General features: G+C 34.3%; 1 protein-coding gene across 1 annotated transcript in view; it reads right to left on the bottom strand.

The window, feature by feature from the left end:
• The window catches only part of LAMA2 (laminin subunit alpha 2), a 547,521-nt gene that overhangs the window by 160,964 nt on the left and 370,986 nt on the right, over positions 1-15,571 (bottom strand). Inside the window, exon 29 of the mRNA XM_063098359.1 lies at positions 10,546-10,680. Within this exon, the coding sequence (XP_062954429.1) occupies positions 10,546-10,680 (135 nt within the window). The remainder of the gene's footprint in view (positions 1-10,545; positions 10,681-15,571) is intronic.

The raw sequence follows: 15,571 nt of genomic DNA, 5'->3' as shown, positions 1-15,571 counted from the left end.
TTACAGATACAGTTTATAACAATGAAAATGGATCTGGTTTTCCAGTATGATACAATACAAATCTCAAATATTGTAATTTTCCACCTCTGACTCAGCTGATTATAGTGCCCTATTTTCAGGGAAAAGAAAGCCCTCATTTGGGTGCTCTCTTAGCTTCCTGCCAAATGATTCACTTTCTAGCCTGCATTATTTTCCATGTCTGTGAGAAGTGGCGTCTGTCCTTTGTCTAAAGCTACTGTCCTCCCACACTGGTTTCCTCGCCTCCCACCTCCCCACTTTCTCCAGCATCCTCACTCTCTTCCTCTTCACTGGCTTAGTCTCACTAACATTTGAAGACAGCCAAGACTTCCTTCTTAAAATTTGTCTGTGGGGTCTCAAATTGCTTGACAATTTCTATACTAGCTCTGATAAGCTTGAAAAAAGAATTTGTTTACATTCCTGGTCTCTATTTCTTCATCTCCCATTCACCTTTTCAACAGGCTTCTGATTTCACCACTGAAACATAATTCTAGGCTCACCCATAAGATCTTCATTGCTAAATTGAAATTTAGCTGGCAATAATCAGTTCTCATGTCATGTGAATTTTCTGCAGCAGCTGATACGTCCAGCCACTCTTTGAAATTTTCTCTTCCTATGGTTTCTTTGTGAGTCTGTTGATTTTTCTCCTACTTCAGTGGCTACTCTCTCCTATTCTTCTTCATGAATTCTTCTTTTCTTTTCTGTTTAGTAAGATTGATGTTCTTGATTCTAATTTTGGCTGTCATCTTTTTTTTCTTTTCTACACATTCTATCTTGGTGATTTCATTCATGACAATGACTTCAGTTATTTCTGTGCCAAAAACTCTATATTTTATATTCAGTCTGGATATCTCTAATGAATTCCAGACTTACATTTCTAATTGCTTTTTGGATACATCTTATTGCACAACACAAAAGCACTTGGAATTTGAAATGTCAAAAATTAAGCTCATCTCTCTTTAAATCTGTAAATACTCCTGGATTTCCCATTCCATTTGGGGTTACTGTCGTCTGTTCAATTGCCCGGGTCAGCAACCTAGAGGGAGGCCTCTCTTATGCCAGATATTTATTTGATCACGCATTATGTGATTCTATTACTCTCTGGTTCTTGATTTCCTTTTTGCTACTATTTTTATCTAGGGACTGTCATCTTTTATTAGGATAATTAGAATGGCCTCTTAGCTAAAGATCCAGTTTCCAACGTTCCCATCCAGTAATTTTGCCTCATTGCAATCAGAGTGACCATCCTATAGAACTTATCAAACCATGTCATTCTCTTGCTTGAAAGCCTACACTAGTTCCCCATTGCCTCGGGATGAATTACAACCTCCACAGCATGGCAAGGAAGATCTCCATAGCCTGGCCCCTGCTTATCCCTCCAACCTTTCCTCTAGCCATTGCACCCTTTGCACACAATGTTGTAGCCACATAAGGACATCTGAAATTCTCAAGTTATGTAATGCTCTGTCTCACCTCTGGGGCTTTTCATTTGCAAATCCCTTGTTCTGGAATATTTTTTCACCCTCTTACCTGTCTAGCACCTATTCATTTCATCTTTCATTTTAAATGTCACTTTCTCTAATAAACATTTGCTGTTGTGCCCATCTGGCTTAAATGTTTTTTCTAGCTCAACAGTGACCAGAGATATGGTAGGCATTCAATGACTATTTTAAATGACTGAATGAGTGAATGCATGTTCTAGGCAGTTTAGAAGAAACTGGTCATGTGTTTTAAGATTAAAGAGGCTATGTTTCAAGTCTAAGAACTACAGAAAAGTGGTTAGCAGGGTAAAACCATTTGTCATATTTTGTTAATGATTTAAATACCATAATTCTTCCTTATTCATCCATCCAAGGGAATCACCTGTATTTTAGCAATAAGATAGCAATTGCATATTTAACAGTAGCATCGTGAGTGATAGTGGCCCTAAGATAAAATAATTACCTATGAATTCCAATCTCAAATCATTCAGCAAGATGTTAAATGATGAATAAGTGTTAACTGGGGAGTGTTTTAAGAATACATTTTATAATTATAGAAATGAACATGTGACAAAAATACAAATGAACATGTGACAAAAATACATGGGATGTTCAACAGTAATTTTCAGCATTTTGGTTTTGTAATAAAATCATTGCATAATGAATTATTTTATGTAACCTAAATGTAACATTAATAACTGAATCAAAATACTTAAAGATAGTGATCATTAATGAAAAGTAAGAGATTCAAAAATATGATTTTATTTCTCTTATACCTTCAATCTTATGTAATTTCTTCACTGAGCAATCAAATATTTTAACCTTCTCTAGACTGTCAATCTTTCACAGGATGGCTGACATACTAAACTTGGTTAACTGACTGGTTTGGTCCACAAACAAAACATTTAAATCATGATGCTATTTTTTAAACTTTTTGACATAGCCCTTTCATATGACTTTCTTGTTTGCTTTGAAATAGTATACATAATATTTTCTCCTCTATAGAAGTAAGCCTTATTAAAAAAAATCTCTATATTTTGAACCCCTAATCAGAAGTTTAATTATATTTTCAAAAGTGATACATGCTAGTATATTTTCAATAATAGATTAGAATATATGAGATTTATAAGTTTTTTGCAGGTTGAAAAACTGTTGGTATATATTCCTTCTACTAAATCAAATTAATTTAATACATAAGATACATTAATATTACAGTATCTTAAACCTAAGGTGAGAAGTTACTTAATCTAACCTTCTTTCCATATAGGATGCCTTCTATACTTTCCTTGAGATATGATTAAATGCATGAATTCTTACAAGGCAGGTCTTTTCATCTTGCATAACTATAAGCTATGAAGTTTTTCTTTACGCTGAATGAAAATTTGCTTCACTTTAATTTTCAGTCAGTGATCCAAGGTCTGTCTTCTGAAGCTATGCAGATTAAGTCTGATTTCCATTTCCCCGGGAAGGTCCTCGAATATTTAAGAATACTATTATTTTCTAAATCTCTTCTTCAAGCTAAACATTCAACAATCCTAGCTACTCAGAGTGTATTTTAAAATATAGTAGATTATAAGTCTCTATCTGTGATTTGCAAATATATTGAATATACTTTTTTCCTTGATTTGGATTTTGTGCAAATAGCAATGCCTTGTGTTGGCACTCAGTGAATCTGCAATAAAGTAAGAACTCGTACAAGAATTGCATTATGTGTAATTTCCTCTGTTTTTTTCCTTAAACACTCAAAAATAAGCTCCTAGAGGGTAAGGCCCATACAGTCCACATCTTTGAATTCCCAGCACCTACTGTAAGGCCTGCACATTGGAAATAATTACTAACAAAGGCCACAAGAATGAATGAACAACTAAGCCTACCTAATAAGCTCAAAACCTTTTTTCTTAATTTCATCTTATTAATTGTGGTTCAGAGAATTCCACCTGATGAGATCTTTTCCCACCATCCAACACATTAGATAACACATCCAGCTTTACATCATCTGAATATTTGATAGATACCATCTAAATCATTGATAAATATTTTGAACATGACAGGGTCAAACACAGAGCCTATGCCTCATCACTAGAGAAATCTCTAGAGCTTACTCTGGGTCACATTTTACAGTAACTTGTATGACCTTAGACCTATCAGTTGGTTAACATGTGTCCCATATTTTTAAATTTGCTTGTAAGGATATCATGAAACATTCCATAAAATGCCTATTTAAACAAACCGGGGTTGGAATAAAAAAATGTGGCACTTACTAGTTTATGACTTACACAAATTATTTAATTTCTCTCATATCAGTTCATCAACTGTGAAAGAAGAAATGATCCTGTCTACCTCATAAGTTTATTGTAAGAATAAATTAAAAACTCTATGTAGAGTGGCCAGGCCTGGTCGTGGTATATGCATAGAGCTGGACACATACATAGAGTTGCATATACTGTTTTTGCTGAATTTGAAATATGATGTATCACAGTCTCTGATGAATTTGATATTGTACTGGGATTCAAGAAACTAGGGACTCAGATATTATATATATAGTAGCCCCAGCAACTAGTTTGATATGTGTTATTTTGAGTGAACCTATTTTGATTCCTAATGAGCACTACTTATATTTTCTTTTTTTAAATTTTTCTAATTTTTTATTTGGGCATAATTTACATAGAGTAAAATATACAAATCTTAAGTGTATAGTTCAGTGAGTTTTTGACAAATACAATATCAGTGTAGCACATACCCCATATGCTTATATTTTCTATAGATCGCAGATATTAAATAAGCAAATCTTAAGTTTCATTGCAGATCAAAATCAATCTGTTTCCTACATTTTGCTTTTCCTTATAAAACCTTAAATGACATTTCACTGCTTTCTATCCTGTGACAAATTTCATACTCTCATGATTTCTCAAGTATTTTTCATACATAGCTCTTAATCACTTTTGCATATTCTATCAACACTCTAGAATATAATTTGCTTGGGCCTTCAAAATCAAACTCAATCAGCTAAGAGTGCATTCACTCTCTCTCACAGTCTGAAGAAAGCATATTGTAGTAGATTTAAAACTTGATTCTAATACCCTTTCACCAAGGCTCTATAATATTCTTAAATATTATAAGCATTAAATATAGTTCCTTAAATATTCTTAGCACTAATTTTCAGAACTATAATAAATTGTTAATAATCCCCTAAGGTTGTTAGATAGATTAAATAGGTTTACAAAACACCTTAAACACAGTAGATTGTAGTTACATATCTTTACTGAAGATAGGGCTAATTGCTTAACCACAGACCCTAGTGATGTTTCAGGCAATGGAGCAGATCAATGATGGAGGTTTATTTTCTTTTTCTTTTTTAAATGAGAATTATGATACAGTGAAAATAATATTTTCACAAACTATTTGATCTTTAAAAAGTTATTTGAGCTAACAGAGACTTCAATATTCCCATGCAAAAATGGGAGAAATAATACTAACCACAGGGTATACTACTAATTAAATGAGAATCTCTGAAAAGATATCTCTATATCTGTGTCTATATCCATGTCCATATCTATCTATCTATCTGCGTGTGTGTGTGTGTGTGTGGGTGTGTGTGTACTAATTAGTGTCAGTTCACTTACCTCCCCTCTCTGTCGACTTGGAGTTCAATACCACGTAGGTTTTAATCTCCCGTTTTATAGAAAATTTTCCTTAAGGGGCAACAGTCTCTGAGCTATTGATAATAAAATGCTTATTTGTAGGATGCATTAATGACTGGTATGAAGAAACAAATCTCTTGCAAGTGTCATTAGGCATTAGGAAAAGCATAGTTATAAAGTGGGTTTTTAAAAAAATACCTAACCTATAAAGTTGTGTATAGCTATGCTTCTTTCCCACTCCACAGTTTTGAAGAAAGGTGCAAAGGAAAACAAAAAAAGAAAAAAGAAAGATAAGTGAGTGCTATGGTTTGAAAGTTTGTGTTTTCCCCAAATTCCTATGTTGAAATCTTAACTCCTAATTAAATTAGATAGTATTAAGTGGGGGTCTTTAGGATGTGATTAGATCATGAGGGTAGAGCCCCTATGATTGGGATTAGTGTCCTTACTAAAGAGACCTTAGAGAGCTAGCAAGCTCCTTCCATTATGTGAGGACACAGAAAGAAGGCACCATCTATGAACCAGGAAATGGGTGCTTAACAGACACCAAATTTGCTGGTGCTTTGATCCTGAACTTGCTAGCCTCCAGACTGTTAGAAATATATTTCTGTTGTTTATAAGCTACTCAGTTTAGGGTATTTTATTATAGCAGCCTGAACGAATTGATGGTGAGAAAATCCAGCATAGTACTAGACATAAAAATGATTTTTACACTTAAAAGAAATTAAATTTTTTTTACATTGATGCATAATAATCGTACAGTTTTTACACCTTTTGATTAATTATCAACTGATTGGTTTTTAGACTATAAAGGGTGGATAATATGTATGGTTATTATCATCTTCATCATTATCATTGTCACTACTATTTTGATGGAGCTTTCCATGTACTAAGTAATGTGTTCAGAGCCTTTTATTGAGTATTTCATTAAATCCTTACAAAAACGATTTGAGTAGATACTACTGTTATCTTCATTTTATGAATAAGGAAATGAAGACCCCCCCTCCCACTAAGGTTAAATAAATTGACCAGGCTTACACAACCACTAAGAGCTGAAACCAAGATATGAATCAAGACAGTCTGACTGCAGAGTCCCTATTTGCCACTATACCAAAGTAAAGGGCATTGCACCATATGATGGATATGATATTAAACTGGGATCCAAATTACACATAGAAAAGAAATCAGCATGCTTCTATTTCCTTCATTACAGCATGGGAGTAATAATAACTATTTCTTATTTGCCTCATGGGCTGTTTCAAAGATCAGCAAAGTTGCCTAAATTCAAAAATTGTAAGCTCCCTGAAGGAATATATAAAAACTCAGAGCATAACAGTTTCTACTAGCAGTGTACATTTGATAGAAGTATTTATTTATTTTTTATTTCATCTAGGGATTTCTCAGAAAATAGACTTGCCTTTAGAATTCTTAAGGCACAAAAATAGCTATAATAGCTAGTGGTCAAAAGAGAAGAGTATAAAGACAACAGCTTTTATCCCAATAAAACTGAAATTAAAGTGTATGAATGCTTCTAAATCATATGAAGCAAATATAACTGTGCTAAAAAAAAAATGCCAGTGAAGATTGCATAAGGAAAAAAAAATACATTTACTTTTCACTTAAGAGTGTAAAAATTAACTCCATACCAAATTATCTATTGAATTTTAAAGGCAAGCAGATTATGAGAGAATACTCCACTAAAACCAAATAGTAAATAGTTCAGGAATTCAAGGATGGCTAATATTAGTTATTTACTTTGTCAATAATTTTCTGTTTAAGGTGAAAAACTATATATGATCATCTCTTAAAAGCATCTTCACCCCACCCCACCCTCCACAAATAAGCACAAGATAAATTTAAAAATCCTATCCTGATTGAAAGAAAATATCTTTAAGAAGCCAGGAACAGGAAGAAGCTTTCTTAACATGATAGGGTTCTTAAACTAACCACTAGCATCATATTTTATAGTGAAAGACTTGAGACATTCATATTAAAATCAGAAATAAAACAGAAGGCTGATTAGAAAAAAACCATTATAATTCTTTGCAGATAATATTATTGTAAACATAAAAATAAAAAAATCAATTGAAAAACTTCTAGAACTGAAACAAAAATGGATATCAAATACATGTAAAAAAAACCTATTCTGTTAAACGTTTACCAGTAATGACCAGTTAGTAAATATGTTGAAACAAAAAAATGTAGTGTTCAATTGAAATGAAATGGAAGATGCATAGAAATACATTTAATATAAGAAATACAGATGGGGAGCAATAATCAGCCACAATGTATATCGACAAAATAAAATTTAAAAATAAATAAAAAAAAAAAAAAAAAAAAAAAGAAATACATTCTCTACTTAGATAATGTTAAAACAGTTTACTGTAAGACATAAAATATTTGAATGGAGGAGGAATATCATATTTCCAGGTTGAGGAAGGATAACTGATTAGTGTAAACATAGCGATATTTTACAAATAGGTTTAATGCAATTCCAATCAAAATTCTCATAATATTTTTTTGGAGAAGGGATTGAAATAATGAATACAAATGTCAGGTGGAAGAGTATATAAGAACATCTTGTTAAGAAAATTCAAAAAGGAGAGGAATAAAGGGCCTTGCTTTACTACATATTATACCTTACTATAAAAATGAAGGCAAGTAGAACATTGTAACAAGAACTAAAAGGTACATGGAACAGAATAGATGATCCTTAAACATATCTTAATATGGATAAAATAAATTTGTCTATATTCAGATACCATGATGCATCAAGGAGTAAACAAAACATTAACCAACAAATGTTTCCTTATAGCAACATATATTTGGAGAATAATTGCCTCCACATACCACAACAAATTCCAGAAAGATTAAAAAGTTAAATCTAAAATTAAATCAGAAAAAGAATGGAAAGTATTATGGGATTTCAGTATAAGTATTGAAAGTCATGTGCCTGGGGAAGATCGCCATCAGAATGAATGCGTTAGAGAAGCAAATTGCTCCAAGAGATTGAGTCTGGGGAACATTGCTATGTAGATTTCAGGGTAATGAGAAGTTTACAGCAAAGAAGACTGAGAAGCAGCAGCCATGGAATTTGAAAATCCCCAGAACATCATGGCCTGGGAAGCAAACTGAACAAAGTGTTTTGAGAAGAATGGAGTGATTCACAGTAGTAAATGCTGCTGATATATCAAATAAGATGAAGACTGGTCACCAAACATAATCCATTGGTTCCAGGATAGCCGTAGAGGTAAAACCCTTATTTTAGTAGTTCAACAGAGAATGGATGGAGAAAAATTGTAGAGTATAGACAACCCCTCACTGTATGCAAGAAGAGGAATGAAATGGAAGCTGGAAGGGAAGTGAAGTCAAGAGAGTTTGTTTCGGTTTTTGTTAAGATGGAAGAAGAAACAAAAAGTGACATTGTAGGAGGGGAGGGAGATCAGCCAAAGTGATGTCCTCAAGTTAGAAAGAAGGGTAGGACCTAGAGCACAAGTGGAAGACTCAATTTTTTCTAGGAAAAAAAACAGTTCATCCAAAATAATGGAAAAGAGTCAGAATAATTGGGCACACATGCAGAAAGGTGGATGGATGTGGTAATGGAAGCTCATGTCACCTCTCTTCTGTTGCTTCTAATTTCTCAATGAAATAAGAAGCGAGGCCACCAACTGACAGTAAGGACGGAAAAGCATAGGCAGAGAGGTTTTGGCTTGACGAAGGAGGAAAGGGTTTGAAATAGTCATCCAGGAACGTGGAAGAGGAAATGAACTAGAGAAATACACCATGATTGCAGAGTAGCACAAAGGGTCCACGGCAAAGAATGATCATGGATTTAGGGTGAGACTGGACCGCACAGTTGTTTATTTTTCTACAGCCACATTCAGCATGGAAGGTGCAGGTGTGGAGGAGACAGACAGCAGGATTTAAGCAGTGTTGGAGGCGACTGAGTAAAAATAAGAGTAAGTAAGGGCATAGCAAGGAAAACAAGCGTTGCAAAACAGTGATACTAATGAAGGGTCATGAATATTAAGCTAGTTAAGAATGAGAGGGCATGAGAGAGATAAGAAACAATGAATAGGTGTTAGTATCAATGGTGAGATTAAAAATGTGGAAGTTGAAGTATTAAGAGGTGAGCTGGAGAGAACAGAGATGGTGGTCAAAGAATAAGATAGCTATAGAGACTACAAAGGCACCAGAAACCGGGAGTGAGGTATATGGAAGAGTTAATTTTATGGACATTAAATTCAAGAATTATGATAGGAGTAGTGCTAGAGAGAATGACACAGAGGAAAACCCTTCAAGGAATGAGGCGGATGACCTGAGAGTGAGTAGGTGATTTCCACAAGCAGGTGTAGTGGCAAATAGATGGGGTGTGAGATTCAAAGTGGGATATCATCTTGCAGGATCAAAGGAGGAAGATAAAAAGCTGGCAGTGAGGGGCAGAGACACCTGCCCTACCTTCAGGCTCAGGGAGTGAAGGGTGAAAGAAAACAGTGGCTAGCACTTGAGAAGGATGCAGGGCAGCAGCCTTCAGGGGGAAATCCAGGTGCCAGCTGGAGCAGGATGTAGAGAACATTCAGGAAGAGGGGGTTTGGCTGATGTCTGACGGTGAGTTCCCCATTGCTTGGCAGAAGGGTTTTGGAAGATGAGGAGAGGTGGGAGATGCGGTCAGCAAAGGTGTCCAGAGCTATGTGGAGATTAGAGTTGGTAGGACAAGTGGCGACATGGGAAACCTGAATTTCTTATGGTGACTGAAATAAAAAAAGGGGGAAAGACCTGATAGTCCTGATTGTTCCAAGGCAAATAGCAGGAACATAAAAACATAAGGGCAGCCTCAATTCTAAGGCAAATGGGTAAATTATGGGACATCTAATCAAAGATTGTAAACATTTAAAGGAATAGCTAACAATATAATATGCTAATGATAGAGAAATTTAAAACGCAGAATGTAAAATTGTACCTATGGCATTATATAAATCTTCTTTGTAAACACATGCATAAAATTGATAGGAAGTACCTAAAATATTAAATTTTTACCTTATGTTGAATTTTGGGTGACTTTTATTTTTTCTTAATACTTTTCTATAATTTCCAAATTTCTCATAAAAAGCCTATTTTTGTTTTTAATCAGAAAAGAAAAACCTCATATAATTTTTAAATAGTTGTGTCCTTTTCTAAAATGCTGTTAATATTCTCTTTCTTGACTGAGCAGTGGTTTTTCCAGCTATCATTTTTTTATTACTTTTTAAAATGTGGAATATGGTGAATGCCTTTTTCCCCACATGTTTTATTTCACACACATGCAGTTATGGTCCCTGCAGTTTAGCCAGCCTCTGTATGCAGTGTCTGAGCACACATAAAAAGAAATGAGCACACGGACCTTGTTTGAGAAGGGTTCAGGTGCCTACCTGGCATACCGACGTTTCAGGGTCACACAGGCTGCTGTGTCCATTACACTGACATGGAACACAAGTGCCCAGGGTTGGCCCAGGTTTGCGGCCACCTGCTTCAGAACGCAGTCGATAAAATCCTGGCAAGCAGGTCTGAAAGAATAGGAAACCAGTTAGGACAGCCAAGTTAGAAATTTTGCTTTAGCAACACTTGAGTTCTTCAGTGGTTAAAAAGACTGACTTCTTTTCCCCCACCTGTGTTAGGGGCAACACGACTTACATGCACAACTGCCAGTTTTGGTACCTAATGTGTATTTCTCCCTGATCCCTATGGTGTACAGGCAACATTCATGTACTCGGACTTGAGCCAAAGAAAGCTTTCATTTGCATATATGACTCTTAGCCTGAGAAAGCTTCATATAGTCTTTTTCTTGAGAAAGAGGTTTGTTTTTAAATAACATTTTCGTATGGACTACAGAGAGAACTCCATTGTCCTTGACAGCCTAAAATCTTCTTCTACTGTGCAAAGTGTCTTGGCTGCATTATTGATATGGATGTAATTTAAAGACTTTAAAGTAGGAAATTCAAAATAATAAAAGCTCTACACGTTTTGGGACTATTAGGCCACCAATAAAATTTATCTTCCTTAATCTATTTTTTTTTAAAATTTTGCAATAAAAATCTGAAAGCCAACAGAAAACTGTAAGCAAAGCTGACATATGCAAAATCAAAACTTTCATCTCCATTTGTGTTTATTATGTAAATGTATGAAAAACATCCCTTGCTTTCTGGAAGGAAGGCAACAGATCTAGAAAGGGAATGAGGACAGTCTTGTGTTCCAGGACCAGCTCCCGAAGTATGCAAAGCAGCTGCATTTATCAGACATTGCTTGGTTTATGAGTAAAAGGTAGAAGTCAGCTTATCAGATCCTACTGAAGACTGAAGATTATAAAGGGACTGTTCTACCACCTTGGCTAAATAGGATTTTTTTCACTTAAAAGTTTTGCTCCCATTGGTGAAAGAAAAATGATTGCTGAATAAGCAGGAAAAAAAATATTGGATTAAAAACTTCCTAAGACCTCTACATCATTTTGGTTCTGGCCTAGGTAGTCTAGGAGTGGAATACACAAGTAGGTTCCTTAGAAAGAGAAAAAGATCAATTGTCAACACTCTCCATATTTATTTTGACTTGGATAATGTGACAGTATTTCAATTAAGTACTTAAGTGTCTCTCTGCTTTTCTCACAGGCTATAAAAAATTCTGATGAGATTTAATAATGTCCTAGCTTTGAGCAAGCTGATAAAACCAAAAATAGTATTCAAAATATTTTGAGTCTCATCTGTCTTATGGTGGACATAATCATATATTTTTAAATAGTTTGTTTACATTAAATATCAAAGTTCATTTTTGCCATTGTTACTGAATAAGATCTAAAAATTATGGTTGAGGAATTCATTTAAGCATAACTAAAGAAACAGTCTAACGTGTATTTAAAAGTAGTTCACAGTGTGAGTTGTTCCAATTCTTTAGCATGCTGACCATTGAATAAAACTGGATTTTCCTCACATGGATTTCATCCTTGGATACCTATATAATTATTGTTATATTTGGTATACTTATTGGTTACATTTGCTTGGTGTGTGTGTGTGTACGTGTGTAAAAATCACACAAATTGAGAGAAGTTCCTAGCTCCACTTTATATCTTAAACAAAAGTTTAAAACAAGTCTTAGAAGAATAAAGTTAAGAAACAATACTCTACTGAGGAATCGTACAAAGTCCAATGTTATAGAAATGTATAGCTGAACGCTAAGGTGAAGTTTACTGTAATGCACAACAAATTTGTCCTATTACTATAGCTCTTTCCTGGAAGGGCAGCATAACACAGTGAAAAAGCAACCATGCTGGGAGCCTGTGGCCTCGACTCCAAGCTCTGTATAGAATCTTCTAGGCCTTTCCCTGGGGTTCTCAGAATCATGTGGGGAGCTTTTAAAAATACTGATGCTTGACTCCACCCCTACAGATTCCAATTTAATTGGTGAAGAGTAGGGGCCAGGGTTTGTTTTAAAACTCCTAGGAAGTTCTCATAAGCAGTTAGGGTCCAGAATCCCTGGCATGCGCCCCCTCCTGTGCTGTGAATGTGTGCTTTTAAAAGGGCATATAGATCCTCGGTACTATGACGGGAATGAACGTGGAAGCTTTGATGTTAGTTAGTTTTGTCTGAGAGATGTGGACAAATTACTTAGTGTCTTTGACACATAGTTTCCTCATCCCACAAGTGAGCAGATGTATTAACTCAGATGATTTCTATTTTTATTTTATTTAATTTTATTTATTTATTTATTTATTGCTTTAAAGTTCCTGATTTTTAAAAAATTAATTAATTAATTAATTAATTTTTTAAATTTTATTTTGTCGATATACAATGTGGTTGATTATTGTGGCCCATTCAGTTCTAACATTTAAAACTAATCTTGTGTCCTGATGGGCTAAATTTCTGAGTTAGCAAAGAAAAAGTGAGTATTCCACAAGGTGAGAATTAGAAACTTAAAACTTTTTTTTTTTTTTAAAGAATGGAATATATTTATTCCTTTTTAACTTTTTTCCTGGATCCTTTGTATTTATTCTTTACATTTTTAAAAAAAAATTTAAGGGTGTTTTTCAGTACTGAATGTTTTGTTTTGTTTTGTTTTTTTCTCATTGGACTGGGGCAAAATTCTTGAGAATGATTATGTTTGAGTTGGGATCAAAAGAGCTACTTTTTTGAGTCTTGTCTTGATATTGTCTTGATATTAATTCTTTCTGCGACATAGTGGAGAATTAAAGATAAGCAAGTAAACAAATACTTTTCTGAGCTTATCTTATCCCTTTTTCTCAAACTTAAACTTTTGCAAAGTTCTGTTCCCACATGCTGCAACTATGCATACCTCAATTTTCTTCTATTCTCCTTCTATTTTCATAATATGGTGTCTCATCGAAACATTAGGATCCAATTCACACAAAAATATGGGAGGGTAGAGTGGAGGGAATGAAACAAAGAGAACAGAGAGTCAACATGCCCCAGGCTCAGAGTTGCACAATGTGCATTCCCTCCTTTCCTCAGACTTTAACAATAAAAATAGATATTTGTGCTGGAGCCAATAAAAACATGTATCTTTGCGTGGGTTTTGCAATCAGGCAAACTTAAGTTTAATTCCTATTCCACCACTTACTACATATAGTTCTGTGCAGGTTTTGAATACTATGGGGCTCAGTTTCCTCATCTGGAACATTAGGATGTTGTATAACATAACAGCTGAGTAAGTTTCATCCAGATTTTGGAAACAGACTTAGAATTCAAATTGCAGTTTTGCTGCTGCCTAGCTGTGTGATCATGGCAAGTTTCTTAACCTGCCTGGTCCTCAACTTTCTCATCCATAAAATGGGGATCACAAATCATACTCAGTAATGTTAGAGTAAGTGTATTAGGGAATGTGCTTCGGATAGTACAGGATACAGTAAGCACTCAATAAATGGTACATTTTGCTTTTTTATAGGGTTGTTGTGAAGATTTAATGAGATAATGCTTGACATACAATAAATCAACACAGAGTCTCTATCCCAAATAGTCTTTTAGATGTAGCTGCTGAAGGTAAACTAAAAATTAGGCAACCATGATTGTTCGAAGTTGTACTGGGAAACAAAATACCTTGTATGTCATTTATCCATACCAAGTTCTTCAATAATTGTATGTACATGGAAACAGATTCTTTGGACCTGCCATGTGCAACAGAAGTGATAAAGGATACCCTGAGAGCTGTGAATGTGTAAGGAGACAGATCTATTTCTACATTTTGCTGTTTGGGTTTTATGAATTGATAATAGAAGTAAATTGTTTGGGAATTATAAAAATAGCCATTCAACTGTGAAGCCATATTTAAATATGGGCCGAGGAGAAAGAGGCTAGAACTATCAAAACATGACCTAAAGATTATCAGCAAATTTCTGATTTTCATTGTATTAATGCAGAGAAACACATATTCAATGTGAAATATTTTCCATTCTTAAGAAAGAAAGTCATAAATAAAAATGGAATGTGCATACAACCTAAACTGAGTTTAGGTCAGTTTAGGCAATAACCTAAACCTAACCTAACCTGAAGAGCAGGTTAAGTAAACTATGATAACCTCAATGGCTCCAACACCTACAAATCTGGTGAGCAAATAATGTCCTTTATTTGACTTATAAAGGTATTCTGGTCTCTACTTCAAATCATAAATTGTAATAATTAGACATTTCTAGAGCTAACATTTTAAATAAACAGGGCTGCAGTGTCATAACGCTATAGTCAATAGGCAAAGGCTAAATGTCTTTACAACTGGCTATATTTTTAGAGGTAACTAATACTTAATTTTGTTTACTAGCAACCACCTTTCAGATAAAAACATTAAATGAATAGCCCGTAGTTGCAGATGTCTCTGAAATACCACACATTTGGTGAAAATACTGTAAAAGATTGCTTTGTGTATTCATGACCCAAAGCATATGTTACTGGAATGGCATGTATTATTTCAGACCTGTCCTTAACTCTTGCTTTGATGATTAGATTTTATGCCTGGGTAATTGCAATTTAGAATCAAGATGAATCATAAATAAGAAGTATAATGGATTAGAGGCAATAGCTTGCAGAGAACACCTCAGGTACCTTATTATGAGAGACAGGCCTTTATCTCTGTAATCTCTTCACTAAGATATTACTGTAATTATTGTCTGTAAATAGGAGCTTAAGTGAAATTTACAGGACTTAGGTGAAGCCACCAATGCAGAGTTCATATATATTCTTAGTTTTTTTGATTTTCTTCATTTATCATTGTCTTTATTTATACTAGTTTATATTTTCATAAAATATAGAAAATGATTAAAATTAATGGAAAGCATATTTTAGAATATACTATTTGAAAAGCCTATCAATCACAATATGAAGAGTTTTTTAACATTTAAAATCTGGAATGGAAGGTGGACTACATTAAAATAATTTGCTACTCTACTACATTTTTGTTCATAAG

The sequence above is a fragment of the Cynocephalus volans genome, chromosome 5 (assembly GCF_027409185.1).
Source record: "Cynocephalus volans isolate mCynVol1 chromosome 5, mCynVol1.pri, whole genome shotgun sequence".
Classification (NCBI taxonomy): domain Eukaryota; kingdom Metazoa; phylum Chordata; class Mammalia; order Dermoptera; family Cynocephalidae; genus Cynocephalus; species Cynocephalus volans.
Note: the sequence above shows the minus strand (reverse complement) of the source record. Positions and strands in the feature narration are given on the sequence as shown.